At 38.8% G+C, this 27263-nt stretch overlaps 1 protein-coding gene across 23 annotated transcripts in view; it reads right to left on the bottom strand.

Annotated features, from left to right (window-relative positions):
• shank3a (SH3 and multiple ankyrin repeat domains 3a) overlaps positions 1-27263 on the bottom strand; it is a 290014-nt gene that overhangs the window by 42168 nt on the left and 220583 nt on the right. For all 23 annotated transcript variants that reach the window (XR_013186070.1, XR_013186071.1, XR_013186073.1 and 20 more), the window contains one exon: positions 23260-23373. Coding sequence is in view for 19 of the 23 variants with exons in the window: in XM_077193711.1 (XP_077049826.1) it covers positions 23260-23373 (114 nt within the window). In the remaining 4 variants the exon portion in view is untranslated. The remainder of the gene's footprint in view (positions 1-23259; positions 23374-27263) is intronic.

The following is a 27263-nucleotide window of genomic DNA, read 5'->3' as shown; positions in this document are numbered from 1 at the left end:
TGTCATATTTGTGGTGTAGTCGTACCTCTGACGTACTGAAGGGCCAGAGGCCAGACAACAGCATCCAAGTTCAACACACCAATACATTCAACCCTCAACTCTCTTTACCTTTCACTGCCATCTCTCTCTGCCACTCTGAACAGACATGTGTGATTTATTCTGCGTGTGTCTGTCCTGTTCCCATCTCCACAGCTTACTGATACGCTATGAATTTGCTTTCAGAGCTTCCTTTTTTGCCAATGGGGTCCTCAACCCAAATACACATCAGAGAGACTCACAAGGTTTAGAAATCCATTCAAAACAGCAGAACAAAACAATTCATGTAGACCAAGCAATTCATTTCAAATATTAAATTAGGAGAATTGGATTTTTCAGTGGTGCTGGATAAAACTAAACATATCTCTACTAACATACTCTTTCTCTGTCACTTATACGGTGCAGGAAATAGGTCAGATCAATGGGGCGGCAGGTCTCTTTCCACGCTTGATCAGAAATAGAATATCTGTTGATGTGATTTCGACATTACCTCACGCTTACACTCTCTACCTCAATCCTCAACTCTCTTTTTAAATCTCTCACGCTTTTTTTCCCTTTCCTAGACATCTCTCTGTCTCTCCATGGCCTCTGGCTGCCCTGCACGGCGCCGACCCACTTCTCTGCGACGAGATGAGAGAAAGGGTTCGCTGCGTTTGACTGTCTCTCTCATCTTTCATAAGTCATAAGATGAGGATTATGAATGGTGATACCTGAGAGAGATGAATCTGGGAGACTCAGAGGGAAGTAATCTTTTCTTTTGCTAAAACATACAACAGAATACATGAGCAGTAAGTAGCATTCCAGCAAAAGCTTTTATATGTAAAGAAACGTAATGTACATTCATAGGGACAGATCTAAGATTAAGTGCCTGTCTTATTGAAAATAATGCTGTTTTTTATCTAGACTTATGTGGTTTAAAACAGTCTGCCTCTGAAAGAAATTTTCTGCTGATGTATACAAGGTCATTTGAGGAGAGAAAATTATGATTCAATCAATCAATCAATCAATCAATCAATCAATCAATCAATCAATCAATCAATCAATCAATCAATCAATCAATCAATCAATCAATCAATCAATCAGTCAATATATATAGCACAAATAAACAACAGCAGTTGACCACTGTGCTGAACAATAATATATACTAATAGAACATTAAAAGAAGTTATATTAATTGTATGAAAAAAAATTGGTCTTTGACTTAATAGACTGGTGCAGGCATCACTTTCTAGGTCAACTGGCAGTTAGCATCACACTGGCTCCCTCGACAAAAACCCAATGGGATTTATGATCAACAAAAGTTTATGATACTTGCATGTTTTGTCCATCAAGACAATTATCACAGATGAACACAACTTTTACAATTTTGAAGTTCAAATGCAGTAAACAGAAGTAAAAAGCTAAAGGTAGGCTATAAACAAACTACACCCACGAATTCAACGTCACCATCACTAGCTTCCGACAAGTCTTTCAGTTTTAATCTAAAAAAAATTTCCACGAACATTTGAGTTAGGATAGTTTATAAGAGCACAATTCTGCATAATGAGGATGTAAAAGCGGACTGAGATTATCTGTTCGGCTTGATGACGTTTAATCTCCTCGACAGCCTCTATAGTGCCATTTAGCCACTTGTTAGCAAGTTAGTTTTCAAGACACGTAACAGCTTAAAAAAATCACGAGTCGTAGAATAAAACATGAAAGTGTCTTGAGTGTTCACAACAGACCTTATTTCAGCCATTTAACCAAAACCCCATTCAAAAAACCCATTGACTTCGGAATGATGAAACGGGAAGTGCTTTTGGCCTACAAAGTGATGTCATATCTGCACCACACTATTTCATAGGCTAACACATTTCACCACCTCAAGAGCCAAGTGCAGCCCTAAACTATTTTCAATGAATTATTATCATTATTATTAACAACAACAACAATACTATTACTAGTAATATTTTTTTTATTTATATAGCAGCTTTCCAAAACGCAAGGATACTTTACAAACAAACAGATTAATACATAAGAAGCATTAATAATTATCAATAATAACAATAAACAACAACATTTTCTGTCTATATAGCACCTTTCCAAAACTCAAGGATACTTTACAAACTTCACACTACTACAACCACTAGTAGTAGCTGTAATACTTTTTAAAATGTAGATAGGACATTTCCAAAACTTTACAATCAGATTTAAAAAAAAACAAACTTCTTCTTCTTCTTCTTATTATTATTATTACTAGTGTTGATACTACTACTACTACTAAATTCAACTTTATTATTATTATTCTTATTATAAACTAAACTTATTCATATTATTGGCATTACTACTACTTCTACTACAACAACTACTACTATTACTAATAATAATATTAAATTCTGGAAATTAAATCCACTGTAATGTTTAGAAGTGTAACCCTGCCAAAAACCAGGACTCCTATCTCATCAAATGTATTGTCATGGTAACTCTGGAGGCATGGCAACACAATAATACACAATCACCAACAGCGGCACCGTGAGCCTTGGGAATGGATTCTAACCTCCCGAAAATGCATTAGAGCAGATTACAGGGCTTCATTTGATTCCACACTCTCACCTTCGCCTGCTCGACAGTCACACAGAGCCAAGCCTGCCTACCCTTCAACATCAACACATCCGATCATGTGATATAACTCATATAGTTCACTTCAGATTGTGATTTTATAGCACAGGCAAACAGACACAAACTCATTAGTGATGAGCATCACTACTACTATTGCTCATAGGGATTTAAAAACCCCTAAACTTATTCAACTTATTCAATGCACAACACATCCTGCGCCCTTAATGAGAACCTGTGTGCTATTGCTTTTGGAAGCAACTGGACTAACAATATTGTTTACCTTAAGAATGTCAAGACAGGTGGAAAAATCCCAGAAAAATATTGGGCTTAAGCCATATCTAGAGCTCTTTTTACTGCAACTATGAAGAACACCCTACAAACTACCTTGCAATGCCTTAGAAATCACTCAAAGCACCCAAGCAACCAATATAATATATATACTGTATATATATAAACTCAAGCACAGTTAGTTTTTAACAGTCATGCATTTTCCACCCAGAAAATGTTGAAATATAGTTGGCTCTGTAATAAAACTTTATTCAACAGGATGAACAGAGGTTAAACATATAAATGCATATTCACACTATCCCGTGTTTCCAATGGTAACTATCTCTGGCTGGTATGCAAAACAGTAACGGTACGTTCAGTGAAATCACATTTAACCTGCAGAAAAGAAATGAATAACATGAAGGCTAATTTAATGGAATACATTCCTGCTGTTATCTCACTAACTTCCCTCTTACTTGCTGATATCTCTCACTCTTTCATTCTCCCTCGCTTTCTAAATGCACATTTATTCATTTGGCCGAGGGTTTTATCTAAAGTGACTTAAAGTACATTAAGGATATACATTTATGCATGTTCCCTGTGAATCAAACTCATGACCCTTTAATAGTTTGGGGTCAGTAAGATATGTGTTTATGTTACAAAAGATTCATATTTAAAATTAATACAGTTTAATTTGTTTCTATTCAACAAAGAATCATAAAAAAAATGCATCATGGTTTGTACCATAAAAGCTGTTTTCAACATGGATAAGAAGAAATGTTTCTGGAACAGCAAATCAACACATAAGAATGATTTCTGAAGGAACATGTGACACTGAAGACTGGAGTAATGATGCGGAAAATTCAGTTTTGCCATTAAAGGAATACGTAACATTTGTAAACAAATTATAATAGACAACATTTATTTTATATTGTAAATATAATATTTTACAATATTACAGTTTATGCTATATCCTATTTGAACAAATAAATTTAGCTTTGGTGAGAAGCAGCTTAAAAAATTACAACCCCCAAACTTTTAAACAGTATGTATATTGCACAAACACATTTTGGACAAAATAATTAATTTCTAATGACACTTTTTTATTGTAGGAATTGAGGGTGAACCAAACACAAATTAATCTTCCAGGTGATTCGTTCAAACATAATTCCACGCAAAACTCAACATTCCAGACCCCCAAATCACCAGTCTAATCTTGGGCTGATCTAATGGAGTGGGCTCCAGCCAGTTCTAAAGCTTCAAAGAGATGTGCCCAACTAAAGGAGAACGTCGTCAATGTAGATAGTTTGGAAAAGACTGATTGGTTCAGAGATGGCACGGCTCAGAACCCACCAAGATAACGGCAGAGGTTGTTCGATCGCAAGACAGAGGATTGAAAACAGACCTCCTCCTCTGAATGACCCCATGGTTGAAATCTCTTAAAACCACAGAGACTGAGACTTTAAAAATACATAAACAATTATTGACGGACTTCTAATCAAACATTGTTCAGCTACATAATCCAATATTGTATCTACAACCTCTGTATGGGTCTATTATGCTTAGATCACATACAAGTCATGTAATTGTTATAAGTATTAGATGTATGAATGAAAGTGTGCCTTGATTCCTATCAATATGATCATATGTTCTTAATTCAGAAGATGGCTTGATTGAAATCTGTGTAAAATGTTTCGTGTTCTTATAATAGGAATCATGTCTAAACTGTTCCCTCTGAACTCTCTGCTAGAGCTGGAGAGCAAGGAGATCACAGATAACGCATGATTTACGATGAGAGGTGAAGAGAACGCCACCTCCCAAATAAAGAGAGTGCATAATTGGTCATAACTCATCTATGAGGCAGGACAAACAGCTGAGTTTAAAATCTTAGGACCCGAAAAAGCCCGTAGAGTTTTTGTTGAATTAAATGGAGGTTTGGTTTGTGAATTTGTTCGCTAGAGCAGATTTACAGAAGTCATGGAGAAGCCATGACGAGTAACCGGACAGACGAGTAACCATGTAGACCAGCAGATAAAAGAACCCAAACAAGATCAGAAGAACATCCATGGGTTAAACAGCTTCATTCAAGCCATCTATAACTACTCTCGTCTCATTTTTCTTTCTGTTCTTAGCTTTATCTTTCTTTTCCGTTGAGAGTCTCGATTCTAAGTTAAGTTTTGCTGCAAAGTTTCATTTAAACGATTTGACTGCAAAGCCCGCTTTCCAACTTCAAAGACTTTCATCCATCGCCAACACACCACGTGATTGGCCGCCCAGAGACATCTATTCAGGCACGAGGACCCTCCAGCCAGTCAACGAACCCGGGAAACACCCTTTTATGCTGACCAAAGGAATCCCCAAAGGAACACAAAGACAACCAAGTAGCCTCCAGACTCTTAACTGAACTGGTGCTTTGATATAACCTTTAATTACCCCGCCTAAGAAATGATAGAAGGGTTAAATTAATGATTGATGGTTCGTTCAGGTTATGTCTTATAAGTTCATGTAGAAACTTGGGATTTCATCATCTCACTCTTAAAACTCATTCTTTCCTCACTCTCTTTCTTTCTGCAACTCATATGTGTTTGTTCATTCTAATTGTGTTAGATATTAGTTTTATGTGTTAAATAAAGTCTTCGTTGTATTTTAAAGAAAATTGATCTTGTGTTATGTGCTTACGAATTTATTGTCTTAAACTGCTGATCTAAGTTACCTTGCTTATATATAGTGTTTCACTATAGTTTGGATATTTATATCCGTTTTAGAGCTGATAGTTACGGCCCATTCAAATGAACGCTAGACGAGTCATTTTCTCGGCCGTTTAAGTGATTCTTTTAAGATTCTTTTAAGAGAAGTAGTTTAATTATTAATTCCTTTTTAGCTAAATTGACATGTCTAACAGACACAGTTACTTACATTATGCTTTTTATTTTTGACAAATTTATGTGTATTTATTAGGGCTTTCCCTGCCTAAAGATTTTCGGCTGTTAGTCATTCATAATGCATTCTGGGATTGCCTTTCCAGCAAAAGCACACATTCTACGCTGCATTAGAGTTTGTCTAAAGCGAGATATCTAGTATTGTTAGTTTTCCTACTTTTCAGAACAGACTTCACATCGGGAGTACACATATTACTAATGTCTAAGCATGCTGTCTCCGTAGGTAGCTCACTCGGTTTTGGAAGAGAGAAATTGCCTTCATTCCCCTCTCTTCCTCTGTCACTGTCTGTACCCTTTAGTCACAGAGTCAAACACTTCTCACCATGTGACTGACATTCCTTTTGACAGCTCCAACTGGGTCTGACATATTTTCACTGAGACAATGATACGAGAGACAATTTAACCCCCTAGACTGTTTTTAGCCTCACTGAAAGAGAAAAGAATACACTTTAAAACATCTTTTCTATAACAAAGAATTAACTTAAAAATAACTGTGACTGGTTATTACAAATACTTATCACACTTATTAATAAGCGTAGTCTAAATACACTTATTATTTATAATATTTTATTAACTACCAACACCCTTTTTAAAAACTGTTAAATCAAAGATATTGATGTGCAGAGTGTTCAGACACTTATAAGGTTCTGTTTCGGTTAAGATACTCCCCTAAAAGACAGCTGCCTATGTATGCAGTATACAGGACTGAATTTGGAACAGAGCTAATGTGTAAGAAGCTGAGATAAGCTACATACATGCTTACTAATCGATACCTCTGACACTGCAGCACATACTGAACACTAGCCAAGATCCCATTGAGGACATGCAGGGATGACCTCAACTGGATAAATTATTTGTAAAGAAGTTTTTTTTAAACGTGCACTGGGAATTTTAATAATACACTGACCTCTGAACTATGTTATGACCCGTTCTAAAGAGAAGTGTTTGACGTGAACTTTCTATATGTTAAACGAGAATCCAGACCCAGCCGACAGATCACCAAAGACACAAAACATGAGATCCACAAAAAATGTCATTTATTAAGGTGGAATGAAAAGTAATTAAATTAACGAGCCTTGGCTTCAGGGTGCCCCAAGGCCAAAATAATAAACATGTATAAATAACATAATTATTTATATTACAAAGAAAACTTACCTAGCTCCCTATTAATAAACAAATCACAAAAAAAGTAAAATAAATGGCAGGACACCCCTACGCTCCTAAAACATAAGTAAGAGTCTGATTAAATCACCACAAACAAAAGTATGAAGCCGTTACACAAAGAAGCATTATCAAAGGAAGGTTTTGGGATCTGAATAAGCTTGCCATCTTCAAACAGCGTCGCCCTTTTAAAGCGGCGCATCAGTGTGTCCGCCAATCAGGTTCCTCCGTCAGCAACCAATCCCTGCACACCCATACAGAAAAAAAAACAATCCACACAAGAACACAGATGCCAAGGATCGTAAAAACTAGAAATATTCCCAACATTCAATCCGGAAATCTGTTCATGTCCTCATGTAGATGGCTACATAAATGATCCTCTGGTGTCACTCTAATATCTAAATTTTCAAGATGATGTAGGAACTGAGAGGGAATCAGACCACAGTGACTCCTTCAAACTGATCAAGAAGTAGAATTCCAAATCAAAACTCATTCGATCATTTGAAATAACATTCAGTCTAGAAACTCCCCAGCAAAGTATTTCAAGACCATGAACGCTTCTACGAGATCATCCCAAGTAGAGAACGGACACTTAAAATGTGAACGTTAGGCAGTTTTAAAAAAGATGGATTGGTTTGGAAATGGCACTTGATTCTCCCAAGACAGAGATCCAAAACAGACCATAGTTCTCTTTTCAAAGAACTAAGTTTGAACTGAGTCCCTAAACACAGGATTGAAATCTCTTAAAAAACCAAAGAGACTGTCTTTACATATCAAAATGCACAAGATCATTTCAAAACAATCCTAGACAGACTTATAATCAAACATTGTTCAACAGCATAATTGTATATCATATCTACAACCTATAAATGTGACTGTTATGCTTAGATCACACAATTCAGATAACGTAATTCTTGTGAGAGGAGGAGAAATAGTCACACCCCGAGCTAAAGACAAGGTCTAATTGGTCAGAAATCCTCCAAAGGGCTGGACAAACGTTTGGGTTTAAAAAACGAACTAAGCATTACACAGATTTGGGAGATGAAAATTGGTTAAGATTGAACGGTTTCATTCAAGCCATCTAACTACTAGTCTCATTTACTTTTCTGTTCTGTTTAGAATCATGGTCTGAGTTCGATTGAACTTAAACTGTGGCGCGATACACTTGGATATGAAAGCGACATGGACTCGGGTGCGCACTTGTTCCTGTGCGCACTCACAGGTTACACTTGAAAAGTAACCTGCACATTTGAATAACACATGTAAGGGATCATAGTGTTGATCCTCTCCTCGAAAGATTCCATTAGCAAGCAGAAGAAAGCCACAAAGTGTTGTTTACTCAGCTGCACATAATAGCACCAAATTAATTAAAAAACACAATGTATTGTTCGCGTCTGAATTTTATCATGCGGTGTGCACGCTTGTGATGACGTAAGATGAACGCAAGGACACCAGGGTTCGATAGAATCAAGTTGAGTGTGAAACCAGAAAAATGTTGCGGGGGCACCAGGAACAATATCGCTCAGACTCAACAAACGTGCAAAGTGTGAAAGCCCCCTAAGTTACGTACAATGTTAATTACCACGCTAACAAGATCAACTAGATTTTTAAGAAAATGTGAGGGATGCTTACCATGCAAAACTTGCCGGCACTATGCTAGGGTGTTCTGGGTGGTTGCTAGGTAGTTGCTATGGACTTCTGGGTGGGTTACTGGCCCAAGTCAAAATAGTTCACCCCCAGTCTCTAAGATATTTAGTCTTTAGTCTATGGGCCCTTTCACACCTACCTTGTGTGGCCTGGATTTTCTGACTTTTCAGTTTGATCCGAATCAAAATTACAGGTGTGAAACCTCCCCCGGACCACGGTCCGGACCAAACAGACGAAATGTGGTCCGATGAAAAGAGGTAGTCTCGGTCCGGATCAAACTGAACAAAGGTATGGTTCGTTTCTAGTGTGAAAGCATTTTCTGTATGGTTTGGACTTTCAGACCACTTAAAATCGTAATAGCACACCTTAAGTGTCATCATTTGAAGTATCATTCAAGTTTGTAGCTCAAACGGGACAGGATGTAGAAGGGGTCATGAATTGAGACATTTTCCTTGAGCTTTTGACATATAAGAGGCCATCATACATCATACTATAAGAATATTCTGTAAGTTTCAGAGCTGAAAACTGGAATGTGCCTATCTAGGTGAAAGACCGCCTCTACAGAAGAGGATCAACGCCTATTTCATCATTGCAGCTTTGGCCCCGCCCACTGGCATGTTGGATCACTGGACTAAAAACAACATTACCTTCCAAAGGATCCTAATGCGTTTGCACACACAAGGAATTTGTTTTGGTGCTGAGGCTTCCATGGGACTATACAAATACAACAAGAAACATGAAACATAATACTACAAATTATAAGAATAAAGAATAAAAATATAAATTCTTTCACTTACATTTCACTTTCAGTACATTTCACTTTGGATTCTTTGGTAAATCAGTTGCATGCTTTGCAAACAGACTTTTACGATATGGACTAGACAGTATTGCCACAACATGTAACTAACTGTGTTTATTGTAATGCCTGATCTGTGACCAGTGATTTCTGATATGTAATGATTCATGTAGCTACAGTCAGATGTTCTTTGTCTAATAATAATAATAATAATAATAATAATAATCTGTTACATTTTATATAGCACTTTTCTGAGTACTCAAAGAGTTTTACATATGAAAGCGGGGAATCTCCTCAACCTCTTTGCCAGAATTATAAAACAATAAAACAATTCAGTTCATGACCCCTTTAAATGCTACTTATACTATACGTAAAGTTATTAATTTCAAATAACTAACCTAAACTATGATCAATAGTAGTCTAATTGTGAGGTGATGCTTGCCTTAGAAAACACCACTTCTAATTCTGGGAATGACGTAAAAGTTATCATGAGAAATATTTGAATTCAGCTAATATGTAAAAAATACAAAAAAGAGAATGTTGTTTATGTAAGAGAGAGAAAGAGAGGGATCTTGTGAGTCTAAAACAACATCAAACAAGAGAAAGAAGAAAAGAATTAGGGAGTTTCTGCACCCAAACCCATAAATGAGACTAAAAATAGCAACAAAACTATTTGGGTGATTCAGAAGGATGAGTCATTGACTGAGGCATGGGTGGAGAGGGAGGGAGGGAGGGAGGGAGGGAGAGAGGGAGAGAGAGAGAGAGAGAGAGAGAGAGAGAGAGAGAGAGAGAGAGAGAGAGAGAGAGAGAGAGAGAGAGAGAGAGAGAGAGAGAGAGAGAGAGAGAGAGAGAGAGAGAGAGGTATGCTGGTCTGTGTGGGTCTGTAGGTATTTACTGATTCCAGACATGCCCCCCAGATCCCGCTGCACACTGCAGCACCACTGATGGAAATTCCAGTGTGTTGGTGAGTGTGTATAAATGCAATCTAAACTAGCTGAACAGCATACAAAATAGGGTAATATGCATATTAGGCATAATGCACAGCGCAGCTGACTACGGCAGCTGGTTTAGTCCAAAAATGCGCAGTTCTTTGGCAGTTGGGTCTGTTCGAGGTCGGATCATGTTCTCACCACAAACGAACCACTCCAGAGTTCGTTTGAAAGCGTACCGAGACCTCCTCGAGACCTTGTTTGGTCCGCTTTTGGTGCTCACCCGAGTGCGATTGCTGCTTTCACACCTGCCCAAACGAACCGCACCAAGGGGGAAAATGAACTCTAGTGCGATTCAACCGAACTAAATGAGGCAGGTGTGAAAGCACCCTTAGAAGTCTTTAAAATAAGAATATGTTCCTAGGTTAATTCGAGTAATTCGAGGTTCGAGTATTGCGTAGCTAAAGGTTCAATAAATATTAAAACAAGTGATCATTTGAAACAAAATATTCTATTCAGTTCTAATGTATTTGGTTTTACACATATTTGTATTCTAATACTGTATTAAATTAAGGTTAAAATAAATTCAAATCTGCATTTCATAAATATTCTATTCTATTTTAAGATCAAGATGAAATGCCATTATGAGCACATGTACCTTTTTTCCTACAGAAAAAGGAAGTTGGGCTAGGGTTATTGTTAACTACAACTAAAGATATTAAAAACATTTTTGTAGATATGATGATTATTATTATATTTCTTTTTACGTTTGAAATGTAACTGAAAAAAATTAAAAGTAAATTAAAATTTCTTAAAATTATAATTTCAAAATTTCTTATTATATGTATATATATATATATATATATATATATATATATATATGTGATGATTATCGGCTGGATTGCCCTCGAGGGCCACGAGAGGGCGCTCCACTACTGCTCTGCCTTTCCCTGAACTGATTACGCACACACCTGTTTCCAATGATCACCTTCACACCTGCATCTAGTTCCACACGCAGCTCCACATACATTAAAACCCCACTCACATTATTACCCATTGCGAAGTATTGTATACATGAATATCAGTCACATGACCTCTTACGTCATCCGCTCTTTTTCCAGTTGAATGCCGCCATCTTGAGTACCTGCAGGGTACTGTCTACAATACTGACGGCATTAGCTAGGAAGCAGATTTTCTCTGTTTGTTTCACTTTATACATAACCAACTTTGTTTATGTAAACCCTGTGTGTATTTGACAGTATTCGCGCAATAAGACTAGAAAAATAACTTCGTTCAGTAACCTGTCGCTGTTGTTAGACCGGCTTAGTGCGCGTGCGCTTCGGGTGTACGCGCTCAGAAAAGCGCTCGTTAGAACCGCGCATCAACACGTGAATGACTTGTTAGCACATGCAAATAATGAACTTATGTGAACTGCATTGTCCCGTTCCTTTGCGTTAACATTTGATGTGAATATACGTCGCGTTGTAGCCTATGCTGAGACGGAGGCGCCAGAACTGCAACTGATAGAATGCACGATACTACGACATTTCTTCAAAAGCAGATGGTGGATATATTTTAATCCACGATCATAAATCGTGATACCGCACAGCCCTAAGCTAGCGTAAACTCATTATCATTTACATCCACTCACCACAGACAACATGAACACTGCACAGAGAGTTTGCACACACAAACCACTGTTATAACATAAAAGCAAGCAGCTGCGTGCATGGTTGGGCATGATATGATTGAAGGATTTTGACTGAATGCGTGCAAAGTGCGCTCCCTTAATAATTCCTAAAAAGCTGACATCAGTTAATCGCGATCTCACATCTCTGTTAATATCAATTAAGCGGACTGCACAATGAATCTTTCATAATATATACACTTTGTTTGTTACAATTAGAGGATACAGATTACAATTGTCAGCATACAGAGCTTTGAACAAAAAGTCAGTTTTGAGCATAGAGGTTTTGAGCAGTGAGGGGAGTCTATCTTAAATGCTTCTGATTGGCCTTTGCGTTGAAGAAATCAAGACGTATGTCTGTTTTTGGCTACATTGCTCAACGCTGCAAACATGTTTTAAAAGGAAACTGGCCTGTAAATCGTTTCTATTTTGTTTTAGTTCTTGTTGCTTTTCTGCAAAAATGTATTCGTTTTTATATGTTTTATTCATAGATATTTCTAGTTTGCGGGAGTCCCGCGAATCGTTGTATTCTCCCTGCAACGCGCGCACACACAGAGAGTGCATTGCCGCTCGCACTCGCCATCAAATCTAGTCCCGCGCCGCACTCTTTTGCTTTGGGAGTGCACATCTCTAGATCAAGGGCCCGGCCCGAGGATAGTGACGGGAAATATCGGCCCGCAAGTTCGGGCTCGGCCAAAGAATAAGCTCTACTTCCTTTGCGACTGACGTATCGATCTTGCCGAATCAGGTACTCAAGATGGCGGAAGACAAGTTTTAGAATTGAGTGACGTCAGTGAGGAGACGTTGGTGACATCATCTGATATTCATGTATCCACCTTTTTCCTGGTTAGCGAATTTACCCATGATTCATTGCGGGTTTGAACCGGAAGCCGGTTGTCCTTTTCTGGTTCGAAGCTTTATGAAGATTAAGCGCCGCTTGCTCAGAACGTCGCAGTGATGTGCTGGTTAGAAAATATGTGAAATAAGTAGGACTGCCCCTGCCCGTGCACGAGTGAAGTTGGGTTGGAAGTTATGTATACTATATGGGAGAGAATGCTAAACCATAATGAGCGTTTTCGTAATATATTGCCTATTCTGCATCTCAACGCACGCATAAGCTTGCCACAAAAAAAACCGGCAAAAGTAATGATTATGCATTAAACATTTTAATTGTTTATTAATAACTAGTGTTTTCTGTAAGTGTCGACTGCAAAGATAAATTTGATGATGCTGACTCGCCATCTTCGCAGTAGTGAACGCGCCTATAGAGAGAAATGCACACTTCATACGAATTAACCTATAGCTACATAAGCAGAGAGCAGCCCAATTCTCGTTTTTAATTATTTTGTTTAAAAGTACACATTTCAAGCTTTCTATAGATATACTTATCATGTATGTGAGGCAAGTAACTTATACGCTGAGTTTCGTTGATTAATAAGACGCGCTCCAGTTCACGCGCCCGCGTATCTACTATTTGTGCTTCTTATTAATTATTCCAGACAATTTGTTGATAAAACATTGATAAAAATGAAGATACAATTTATACTAAACGAAATTCACTTTAAAGAAAGGCTTTCTACAAAACAAAACTTGATAAGTGGTCAAAATCATGTCTGAGCCATTCCAAATGTTTTCCGATATATTGGGTACCTTATGATCATATCTGACTCATCTTATGCGGTTCCCTTTTCATATAATCAACATAGATGAAATAAATAAAATAAAAACATTATGTGAAACTTAAATATAAAACGTATGTTTAGTTATTTTTTGTTTAACGTATATTTAAGCGTCACACTGCTCCGCTTTGCTCATGTGCTCTGGTGTGTAGCCTATAGCCTTTACATGCGTGTGTGCGTGATGTGATGGAGGGGTGCGATTCTCGAATATTAATTGCATAATACCCAGCGATCTTCGAATATTATTTTTGCTTGAAATGCCCATTGCTACTGGTAACGTTTTACACCTTTTTCGTTGGATGCTTCAGTTTTAGTGCAGCTAACCAAAAACGTCTACTCTCTGGTATTGAATGTAGCTGATACGAACCGGACATAGGCATTCTCTCCTTTTTATCTTATGCTCAAAGCACCCAGTTTCTAAAAAGTTTTTTTATCTTCTTTGAATTGTTAAAACAACCAACAACAGCACATGTAGAGCCTGAACTCATTCTCTCACTGCTAATACAGTACGAACCGGAAGTAGGCAACCGGAGTCGTCGTCATGGCGGCGCCCATTGTTTAGAGCAGAATAAGGTGGATAGCGTAAGCGTACCATTCTGAGCATTATTCTCTGATTCTTAGTTCTTTGTATTTCGTGTTTCCCTGGACTCTTGACCTTAGCCTGTTATCTGGACTCTGTTTATGAACCTGTGCTGCCTGCCTCGACTTTTGCCTGTTTGACTTCGATTCTGGATTTGCCTTTCAATAAATATCTGCAAATGGATCCGATAGTCTTTGCCTCAGTCTGTACGTTACAGAATACTTCGCCAAACGAGGATCCAGCAGACTTTCAGCATGTATCCACCGTGGTCAAGACTCGAGCTTCCATGCTAGCCTCTCATCATTTACAGCTGACGAAACTAACCTCTCTCCTTGAGGAACTAGCAAGCTCCATACTATCGTTGTCTCCGCAGAGCTCAAGCACAGCCGTTAATTAAGCCCAAGCTCCCGCTGCACCTGTTCCACTGCGACCCAGTGTGAGTACTGTATCTAACTATCCCAGTCTGTCATTTCCTGAAAAGTTTGATGGCTCACCTGTGGCGTGTGAAGGATTCCTTCAGCAGTGCAGCTTATTTATGAATCTTCAACCCCAGTTTTACACCTCGGATGACGACCGCGTTTCCTTTATCTGCTCACTGGAAAGGCTCTGGAGTGGGCAGGCATATTCTGGGAACCAGGTTGGATGTCATTCCCTTCTTATGATGTGTTTATCGCCCTATTCAGAGAGGCTTTTGAACTCCCCGCAGGAAAGGAGGATTCTGAGGAACTGCTCTTGTCCCTGCGTAGGGGAGATTCGTTTGCGGCAGATTTCTCTCGCTCATTCCGCATGCCGCTAATGTCTCATCTCGCCAAACTGTTCGATCCTCCTTTGATGACTGTCAGAGGGGCTTTCAAGTATTCCGTTTCTGCCAAACCCACTCATCGTGTCGCACCCCTCAAGCCCGTATTCCGCGCTGGTCCTGTTGAACTTGCTAATCCAGAGACAGCGGAGGCTTCTTCGGCCGAACTGGAGTTTGAGCGCGGGCCAGCCGACTCGAAGTAATCAAGTACCGAGTCAAGTGAACCGAATCCCGAGTCAAGTGAACCGAATCCCGAGTCAAGTGAACCAAATCCCGAGTCAAGTGAATCAAGCCAAGTGAGTGAATCTAGCCAAGTGAGTGAATCTAGCCAAGTGAGTGAATCAAGCCCAGTGACGCGCTGTCGCAGAAGGAAGAGAAGGAGGACTCGTTTGGCTCGCCAGGCTCCGGAGGGCGTTCCCAAGCGCCTCGCCCTGCCGCCCCCCCCTCTGCGCCTCGCCTTGCCTGCGCCCTTTAAGCTCTGGGAGGCTTCTCTTGAACCCGTTTACAGCCCAGAGGTTCCTCCCATGGATTTTTTTTTGGGGGGGCAGTAGGTACCCTGAAGGGTCCATGGAGGCGGCGCCAACATGGATCTAGGTTCTGCTAGCTCCACCAGAGCTTCCCATGCCGCTGGCCCCGTCCAGTCCCGAGCTTCCAATGCCGCTGGTTCCGTCCAGTCCCGAGCTTCCTATGCCGCTGGTCTCGTCCGGTCCTAAGCTTCATACGCCCTGGTCCCCTTCCAAGTGTCCTCCGCCCTGGTTCCCTGCCAAGTGTGCTCCGTCCTGGCCACCGACTCTTCCTGCTCCGCCGTGGTCTTCGGTCCACCCTGCTCCGCCCTGGCCTCCGCCTCATCCTGCTCCGCCCTGGCCACCGGCCCAGTTGGGTCCGCCCACGCTCTGCGGCCCAGGCCCACCGTGGCTATGTCCTGGTCCCGTTCCCTTGCACGGGCCTGGCCCTCCGTCCCTCCCCCAGGGTCGCCCTCGCTCTACCCCCCGCCTGGATTGTTTTTGGAGCGTCTGGAAGCCGCTCCTTAAAGGGGGGGTTATGTGATGATTATCGGCTGGATTGCCCTCGAGTGCCACGAGAGGGCGCTCCACTATTGCTCTGCCTTTCCCTGAACTGTTCATGCACACACCCTGGACTGATTACGCACACACCTGTTTCCATTGATCACCTTCACACCTGCATCTAGTTCCACACGCAGCTCCACACACATTAAAACCCCACTCACATTATTACCCATTGCGAAGTATTGTATAGCGTAAGCGCACCATTCTGAGCATAATTCTCTGATTCTTAGTTCTTTGTATTTCGTGTTTCCCTGGACTCTTGACCTTAGCCTGTTATCTGGACTCTGTTTATGAACCTGTGCTGCCTGCCTCGACTTTTGCCTGTTTGACTTTGAATCTGGATTTCCCTTTCAATAAATATCTGCAAATGGATCCGACAGTCTTCGCCTCTGTCTGTATGTTACTATATATATATATATATATATATATATATATATATATATATATATATTATTTCGGTTTATTTTTTACATTTTGAAAAATTACAAAAATCACACAAAAAATTAAATTAACACTGAAAAAATTTAAGTCAAAATGTTAATAAAAATAGTAATAATTATATTATGTAATTAATACTAAAATAACACAGAGGAGCGATACATAATAAACAGCCCCTCCCCCTTTTTAAATAGACAACAGTTTCTCATTTCTATAACAGTCATGAATAATATTTTATCACTTACTACTCCATTAGGAGAGGAAGGGACATCACAATTTAATTGACATTCATTTTACTGGGAGCTTAAACTCTACTGAATGTTAAATAAAGAGTAATGTAAAATAAATATAACTTATAAATAAATACCTACACTTCTAACTAATTTGATTGCCTTCTTACCAACAGCACAACCAATCTGAGTACAGAGGTCAACTACAGAGAATGAGGGATGAAAAGAAGAAAGAGAGAGGGGGAGAGAGCTCAATAGAATGAGATTGATGTCACTCGAGTCACGACACAGCAGAGAGAGAAATCTGAATGAACATTAGTTCAGGCTTCGGAATTTGACATGCATGACTGAAATCGCTTCAGTAATCGATGTTAAATCACACACACACACACACACACACACACACACACACACACACACACACACACACACACACACACACACACACACACACACACACACACACACACACACACACACACACACACAGAGCACATAAAGGGTTTGTTTGGGTAAGTTAATTGTACACAGGGTTGCCTATATCGCTTCAGTGAGGCGAAACATATTGCCTCTACTGTCAAAGAGCTTTCGTCTGTTATTGCTGGATAAACGCTAACACAAAAGACACACAGGCATGCTCATTTTCCCTCTTCTGGGTCTTGATAGAGATGGACAGATGACAGGTCTGTCTTCACACACGTTTAATTGACCGATACCTTGTGACGCGTGTCTGGACAATGACACAGCAACACACACTCTCCCTCTCATATTTAGCATTATGCAATCCTATTACAGACCACCTAGTGTAACCAGCTTTAGAGCGGAGATACTAGAGATTAGAGTGTGGCGATGTAGACACACACACACATTTCACTGCATCTGTCATACAGCAAAGCGCTGCAGTTCTGGACTAGTCTACAGTTTCTGGGTGTTTTCTTGACATGCTGGAGCTGTCCACTGAAATCAGGGAGCTGTCCGCCACAGCTGGTGCTGAAACCAGAATAAAGGCTCCTACATTTACATTTAAGCCAGCTTTTATCAATGTGACTGACATTACATCCAAGGTGCATATTTACATTTGATCAATTCTTGCTTTCCCTAGCAATCGAACACATTGCCCATGACTATGGTGTTGCAAGTGCCATGCTCTTCTCCTACTCAAGGAGCATTGTTACACCTCTAGAAAGCTAGCTGTTAGCATGATAATTTCATCTCAATTGAAGTTGCTAATCTGGCACTGGACACACAGGAAGTATGCGATTTGACGATCTATCATTTTTACTCAGGGACACTCATTTGGCTAAAAATTTAACAATATAAAACCAAATTGGCATTCAGACAAGTCAACTATTATAATGAGAATGTTCTCAAGGTAAGGGTATTTTTGTATTTTTTTTAAATGTCACATTTTTATTGAGGCTAAATTATAATTTTTTTTAGCCCAATGGTTTGATATTTTGTTTACGTTTTACATTTCTGCTTTTTAATTTTGTTCGTAATTGTTTTACAGTTTAAATTTCTCTAAAAATCACCCATAGGGTCTAATATAGGTACATATGACCTGTGCTCTCTGAAATACACTATGTCCGCATATACTTCAAAGTTATGTGCACACAGACACACCATAAAAGCAGATGAAGAGGCAAAAACAAACAGTGCTTCCTCCATTAGAAGGATGTAATCAATTGGAAAATGCAATGGTAGCACTGTGTTTGCAAATGTGTGCGTGCGTGTGTGTGTGTGTGTGTGTGTGTGTGTGTGTGTGTGTGTGTGTGTGTGTGTGTGTGTGTGTGTGTGTGTGTGTGTGTGTGTGTGAATACATGCGGTCTGAAGCAAAAAGGAGAGAAACTGTTAATTTTACTCTAATGGGAAGAATGAGACCAATTACAAATTAAGTGTGGTCTCGAGGGATCTTACTGGTTGCAACATTCTTTGTTCTCAGGAGAGTCAACGTTCTTTTATAATGAAAGTAAAGGAAATGAGACGAGAGAAACTATTAGCGTTAAGACTCACATACACACAAAGAAATTCAACTACTTAACAAAGCCTTTTACATGTGCACTACCATTTGGGGCTGGTAAATTTGAAAACTGGTAAGTTTTTGAAAGAAATCTTTTATAAAGGTTGCATTTATTTGATCAAAAATAAAACCATCCGCTAAAACTGTAATACTGTTAAATATAGTTACAATTTAAAAGTAACTGTTTTTTTATTTTAATAGCTATATTAAAATGAAATGTATCTCTGTGATGACAAAGCTGAATTTTCAGCATCACTTCTCCATTCTTCAGTTCCACATGATCCTTCAGAAATCCTTACAATATGCTGATTTGATACTTAAGAAAAAAATCTTATTATTATCAATAATAAAAAGAGTTGTCTTGCTTAATATTTTCAAGGAAAGTGATATGTTTCAAATCAAAAGAACATCATTTATTTGAAAATAAAATCTTTTTTATAACAAAATCTTCTTTACTGTCACTTTTCATCAATTTAATGCATCCTTGCTTAATAAATGTTTTACATTCTTAAAAAAAAAACTTACTTACATCAAGCTTTTGAATGGTAGGGTATGCACACAAATATATATACAAGTCGTAATATATTGTGTCACCAGCAAACATAACATTGACACTTAAAGCCGCTCAATTGAATTGGGATCATCATATCCTGTACATCAACGCTTAGCATGCAACAACAAGCTTCTAAACTTCTACAGCCAGCAACATTTTACAAATCCGTTTAAGGATGACTGACCAAAACAACAGGTTCCCCAAATAACAGGTCCATGGTTATATATCTGTGGTTTTTAAATGGTAACCCTAAGCACACTCACTTTCAGCATATCAGAACAGACACCAACTCATGGTAAAAATGTACTCGGTTACTAACGTAACCTAGGTTCCCTAAGAGTAGGGAACGAGTATTGCGTAGCTATACGCAATGGGAAAACTCCTTTTCTCGAGAATATTGAAGCAATTATTTTAAAACGCAGTGCAGCTCATTGGCTGTGCTGCAGCAACTGCACGAACTAGGGATGCGCGGTATACCGGTACTGCAAAAATACCGGTATATATTATATTTCAAACGGTACAATATCATAATTTTGTTCAATTCGGTATTTGATGCGCTGTTGTTTCGAAGTTCACCGCTAGGCGGCAGTGCGCTACCTAAACTGACGCGGGTCACGCGAAACCGGCAAACGGTGACAACAGAGGAACACGATGGATCAAACGAATTTCTACACGCCCGAAATTAATAAATAGAGAGAAAAGTATGAGTGAAATAAGGCATTACTTTGCCTACAAAAGTAATGAGACAAGTAAAGAAACAGATCTCAATGCACCACTCTGCAAACGGGGAGGCAACACATCAAATCTGCCTATAGCACTTGACTTATCCGTTGCTCATCTTGACTTGTTCAAAGAGTTCAGAGATCGACAGGCTAGTCCATCATTCAACTGATTTAATTTAGACTTTTATTGAACACTGAACAGCGCACATACGTAAGAGCTTATCAATTATATATGATACGGTAAACACGCAAGCTCAAATCTGCCCGCATGACACGCTATAGTAAAATGAATGGCAGATTAGTGCCGCTGTGGCGACCCCTAGAGGAATAAGCCGAGAGAGAGAGTAATAGTAGTAATATGAATATTACTAATATTACAATTAAGCTACATTTGTCAACATTCATTAGGTAACCTGACCTAACAATATTATCGCATTTATTAATCTATATCAATCAGTAATTAAATGACCTAGCAAATTAAATATACTAATACATGTTTAGCATGTTATCATTACTTTATGCAATGCATTAAACTAATATGAACCCAAACAGTAACCAAACCAAGATGAATAAATGCAATAAATGTTGATAATTCTGTTGATGCATGACAGCTAATGGTTTACATGTCATGTCATTATTCTATTATTTTTATTATTATTATTATTATTATATGTTAATCTATTATTATATATATTAACCTATTTTAATTGTATAATTTCAGGTGTTTTTTTTTCTTCAAAATCCAAATTTAACCTACTGTATGTTCCCTGACTGTATTATTATTATTAATTTTTTTACATTTTGATACCTTTTCTTTGCACATTTTGGTAGTGGAGAGTTTCAAGCAGTGTTTTTTAAGTGTCACTTAAATTGAGACTTTTTTTTTTTTTTTTTTTACCTGTGGTATCGATTTAGTATCGATACCGAGGTATTAGGTTCTGGTATCGTACCGAAGCCAAAATTGTGGTATCGAGCCATCCCTAGCACGAACCTATGGCGAGGCGGCTGAGATGGACAAACCCTAGGCGCGTAAGAACCCGCCACAATGGGCGTGGCTTATGCCTATATAAGCAGACCATTTCGCCATAGAATCAGGTTAAATCGACTGAAGCGACAGCACCTGAGCCAAGCGTAATAGCACAGCAGGCTACACAATACTCGTTCCCTACTCTCAGGGAACCAAGGTTACGTTAGTAACCGAGTACGTTCCCTTTTGAGAACATTCACTTCGTATTGTGTAGCTATAAGCAGTGGGCACCCATTTTAAAACGCTGTGCTATTAGCTAGCGACTTCGCCCTGAACCATTACCTGAGGCCAAGTAGCCCGAGGTCAACAGTAAAGTTTGAAAGTCACAATTCACCCTAGGACCAGACAAAGGTCGGGCCCTTTATTAAGGTATAATGTTGCAGAGGCTTCGGGCCCTTGGGGCCGAGGCCTTTAGATAGAAAGTACACTTGCCTGCAGAGCAGTGACCTCTAGGTTATAAAATTTCACAAATGTGTACAGTTAAGACCAGCCTGCCGCCGCACAGATGTGTTCGATTGGTACATCACTGAACCAAGCCCATGAGGAGGCTGTGCCGCTAGTGCCGCAGGTTAACGGCAATTCAGGGGAAGTTGGCGCCGAGTTGAGGGTGCCCGCTGAAGGAGATTAAATAAAGCCACGCCTGTTCTGGCGGGTTCTGACGCGCATCTCAGCCGCCTCGACATAGGTTTGTGCAGTTGGCACAGCGAATGAGCAAGCTAGACGCTCTGCTCTATGCTCACTGTGAAGCTGCACTGCGTTTTAAAATAATGGTTTCAATATTCTTGAGAAAAGGAGTTTTCCCACTGCGTATAGCTACGCAATATGAAGTGACCGTTCTCGAATGGGAACTAAAGGATCCTTCTATAAAACATATTCCAGCTGATGGGAAAACACCCTTGTGCAGGGTCTACAGGGGCTTTCCGGTGGTTTCCTAGCATCATTATATCTTTCATTTCTAGAAAGCCCTCAAAGGATACATGCAATACATCACTCTGAGCTCCCCTTTAACCTGTTTCTGTACGTGTTCGTGTTTTGAATTATTGGAAACGTGCCACGCTTGTCTTCAGAAAAGGTGCCGGGAATTTTTCATCTCTCTTTCTCGCACTCTCATTTAAATGTGATGGCAGACACCGGCCTGCCTGATTTCAATGCACAGCCCTAAAAATGACAAACATCTCCAAAACCAGCATTTATGAGAGAGAGAGAGAGAGAGAGAGAGAGAGAGAGAGAGAGAGAGAGAGAGAGAGAGAGAGAACAGACAGCAGAGAGTAAAGCACAGGGAGAGAGGTGTATGTGTGTCAACACATTTGATTATGATTTCTCATCTACAGACATACTGCAGTGTTGAAAATCATTTTACACATTTGATTATGATTTCTCATCTACAGACATACTGAAGTGTTGAAAATCATTTACGTGAGGCAACAGCGGTGGGGATTTAGACATTCTAGAGTTGTACTGTGTGTAAAGCCGGACAATGTAAAAAATATCTTAATACTTTTTTTCCTTTTACAAATATTTAAAATTCATAAATAGAAAATAATTACAGCTTGAATGCAACGGCCTGAAAGCTATTTTTAATAAAAGTGCCGCATATCTGCAGAAAGCCTCTGCACAAATTTGAAAAGGGTGATTGAGCCATAATTTTGACATTTAGCCAAGTAGATTTAACATTTTTGGCGCAACTACAATAAGATGGAGTAAAATACAGTAGTCAACATTTGAAGTGGATCAAAACCTTTCATCCAAGTTATACATGAATTTTGAACTTTTGAACAATACCCGTTCTTGTCTTAGGACAACGTTGATGAACTTTTTTGATCCACTTCAAATGTTGACTACTGTACAATAAAAATATAGCAAAATTTTCAATTTCAAAGCAATTTGAAGCAATGGCACATAAGGGAACATTACTGAGAGTGAATAGTATATTAAACTGATTCAATGAAATGGAAAGTTCAAAGAAATTATTCACAGAAATGAATCAAACAAGTAGTGTCAGTTAATTTGATAATATAATAAATATTTAATATATTGTCCAGCCCTAGTTGTATGCAAATGTTTATTTGTGCATCACTTCTTACCAAGTCGAGGATCAAACTGTCTCATCTGTACCTCCTCTACGCAGTCCGCAGGAAACCAACCAGTTCTTCCTTTTACAGTGCCCTCCCAGAAACCCCCTTCTCCTATACTTAACACTGAGAGAGAGAGAGAGAGAGAGAGAGAGAGAGAGAGAGAGAGAGAGAGAGAGAGAGACATTAATTGCCATTTCATGAACACAAATCATTTGATTGTTGATTAGACATAGATCCCCAAAGACGTTAGCTAGCATCTTGGATCATACAGTAATACCTGGATAAAATTAAATAGTTGTTTTTTTGGGGGGGTGGGGGGAGAGGTTTAGTCAATCTAATTGATCATTCATTGATTAAATTTGAAATCAATGATATTTAAAGCAAACACTTTTTTTATTCTGAAAATGCAGTTTAAATTTATGGTAAAGTTATAATTAAGTTGCATTATATAAAATCAATAGAAGTTTATGGCACATTCCCATTCAAATGCGCGGTGTGTCAGGTATGAATGTGATCTCAGCACGCATTCAATGATCTTTTTGCTTTTCAGAAATGAGCTTGAAGAGGGAGAACAGATAGATTAAATACTCTGTGACGTGAGTTGAATGACCAGTGGAAAATGAGTAAGAGCAGAAAATTGCATTCAACAGAAAACTAACTCATCCTGTGAGTTTGTACACAAGCTGAAGTAACACAATGCATTACATGTGGTGACCACACCAGACACACTAAAAACATACAAACACATGCATCAAGTCCTTCAGCATTGTAGTTGCTAGGATGCAGTTTAAAAGCATTGGTTGTACGAGGGTGTTTTTATCAAAAAAGCAAGGTGTGCAAAAAGGGCAGGTGGGCAATATGTGGTACTCCATGAATTCCACAAATCAATAAGCAACATTGTAAGTGTGTGCTGTGTATTATAAACACAAAGGGTTTCATTCATGCTGAAGAAGGTCTTTAACTGGAGATGGCATATAAGTGAACCTGTATATACATACATACATATATATATATATATATATATAAAACTTACATGGCATAAACCTTTTACTTAAAAATATAATGTTGTTCACGTTAAAGAGAATAAATGTTAACCATATTACTGGACCTTTTGTTTAAATGATGTTTAAAACTATATACAGACATAGATCCTCAATAGGAAAACGCCTATTTCTATATGCAGAAATGGTGGATGGCAACAGTTGCCAAAGAATGAATGGCCAGTGACATTTTCAAGGTGGGACTTATTGAAAAGTCAATTGATCTGTATAAACCATCAATTGACACAGCACTCCTCACACACACAAACACACACTTTTCTCCAAGACTCAAAACCTAATCTTCTAAATACAACCAATTATACAGCATTTTTAATCAGGAGATTTGAAATTCTGTGAGTGGTTTTTGGTGTTGATCAAGCCGGAAGCACAACCATTAGAATATTATCACCTCAGTGCTACTGACTGAGGTTACGCACACACAAACACAAACACACACACACGCACACGCACACGCACACACACACACACACACACACACACACACACACACACACACACACACACACACACACACACACACACACACAGACGCACATTCACATACACACACACACACACACACACACACACACACACTCGCCTCCAGCTTCCAGACACATACAAATGGATGCCTCTGCTGCATATGCCACAATTAAACACTTGTGTAAATGGGGCTCGTCGTGTAATAAATTCAGAAGAAGAGATGCACATCTCATCAGTGATGCTTCTTCATTTTAATGTTTTCGATATCTGAGTCCAGAGAAATCCCAGTGTAATGACTGTTTGTGGACTATATGTATTGCGTAGAGGGGACATTTAATGGAAAACAGGATTTTATGGATATTAGAAATATTGGTCATACTGAATGAAAAGAGGACATTTGAAAATATGAGGGCTCACAGAAAAATTTGCTAAATATGGGTGGAAGCAACTGACTCAAGTAACACAGAACAGTAAATTTGTGGAAGAAGCCAGATCCTTCACATAAGAAGATATGAACATGAAATGTAAAGCTGAATTTAAAACCATTATAATGTCAGAAGTACATTAACATTTGACTATGTACATTTACATATCAATAAATATTTAATACTCGATAGTACTGTTACACATTTAAAAAAAGCTAGCCAATCACAACAGAGACCCAGGGTTGAACAATAAGATTTTTTAAAATGTTCCCCATAATAAATATATATATATATATATATATATATATATATATATATATATATATATATATGGCTTTTATATATATATATTACAAATGATCTCTTTAAACCACAATGACTACAAAGACAGCATGTCTGGACAGCCTTTTTTTAAGCCTGTGCGTGTCTTACATAACGAATCACTCAACGGACTTGCACAAGTGTGTTTACAAGGTATCAGGAGTGGGCTCACCGGACCTCTCTAACCCTGGCACATGCCCGGACATGCTTGGCATATTGGAAACAGGCCTTCACACATACTGGCAAATGGCATCATGGGAGAAACACTCACCAAGCTCTCAGTGTCAGTCCCTGACCATCAACCGGCAGCCGACTGAGGCAAACTGCCATGGCGAGCTCTTGACAGAAGGACCATTGTTGCCGAGGAGAAGGTCCTGAAGAGTGTGTATATGCGTGTAAGCATACAGGAGTGTGTATTGCATCTCAGATGCTAAGATACTATCACAACGCTCCATTCTTATCAGCTTCAAAGCTCCTATGACTCTTAAAAAGGATGAAAGGAGAATGGGTAATTCACCCGGCATGAACCTTTTCAACTGCGCACAATAATAGCTCAAAAAATACAGACACAGTGCAATGAGCGTAATTCTTTAATTACTGTTCAATATAACTAAGATGTGAATGAATATAGCTGGATATTGTGAAGAAGGACTGAGCAGGCTCAGGCTAGTGTTCATTCATTCACAGTTCATTCACAGGTAAATGACACAACTGGGCCAAATCACACACTGAGACGAGAGACACTCAAAAAGTTGTTAAAAAAGACTGGATTACATAGTGAGAAGAAAAATATCGATAAAGACACAAAGAGAATTTTAAAGCTTACATAATAAGTGACATGAAATTGGCATGTTATTTATTTGCACAACTTTTTAAAATAACACACTACCATTCAATAGTTTGGATCCAGAAAGATTTTTTAAAGAAATTAATGCTTTTATTCAACAAGGAAGCATTAAATGTAACAAAAGCCACAGTAAAGACATTTATAATGTTTACAAGTGTAATTGTTTCCACAAAAACATTGGATGGATGTAGTGTGTGTGCGTCTCTGTGTGTATGCGCATTCATGAGTATCAGTAAGAAGTGGATGTCAAGCCCTCTTCTACACCACCAGTGAAATGATCACAGTTGCCTGCTCCTGCATCAAGTGTGTGTGTGTCAATCTGCGAGAGCATGTGTGCGTGTTCCGATCTGTTAACCATCTTATTAACTTGATATGTAATAAACTTTAATCTGAGCAAAAGAACCGCCAGTTGACTTAAGATGCACGTCAATCACATGCTAATCAACTGGGTTCAATTCTGCGCTCTCTCTCGCTCTATAAATAGAATGATAGCCGCAGCTCTAAATTTCCAGGCCACTTAACTGCGATAAGCCTGAGAGAGAGACAGGGTGTATCAAATCTAATCATTTGTCTCTAATGAATCCCACTGCTCAATAACTTTCATTAAAGCAACCAAACGCTAAATGGCAAATGCTAAATTGCTAAAACTACCAGCTCCAGGAAGTACGGTTTCCACGAATACGTCTATTCCAATATCTGGTTTGTTTAAGATGTTAAAAAGCTTGAAGGGTATAAGCAAGGTCACATCAAGCATTTGGTCACACTAATTACATTGCAGTGTCCATGTTAGGGTATGTCATAACTAAGTACTATGTTTAGCTAATAAATAAAATGATTATATGTAAATTAAATTAAAATATGTTGTTTAACATGATTCGATTATTTATACTTATTGCT

Source organism: Siphateles boraxobius, unplaced genomic scaffold, assembly GCF_051911475.1.
Source record: "Siphateles boraxobius isolate OS27281-9 unplaced genomic scaffold, OSU_SipBor_1 31, whole genome shotgun sequence".
Lineage (NCBI taxonomy): Eukaryota > Metazoa > Chordata > Actinopteri > Cypriniformes > Leuciscidae > Siphateles > Siphateles boraxobius.
This window is presented reverse-complemented; position numbering and strand designations above follow the sequence as displayed.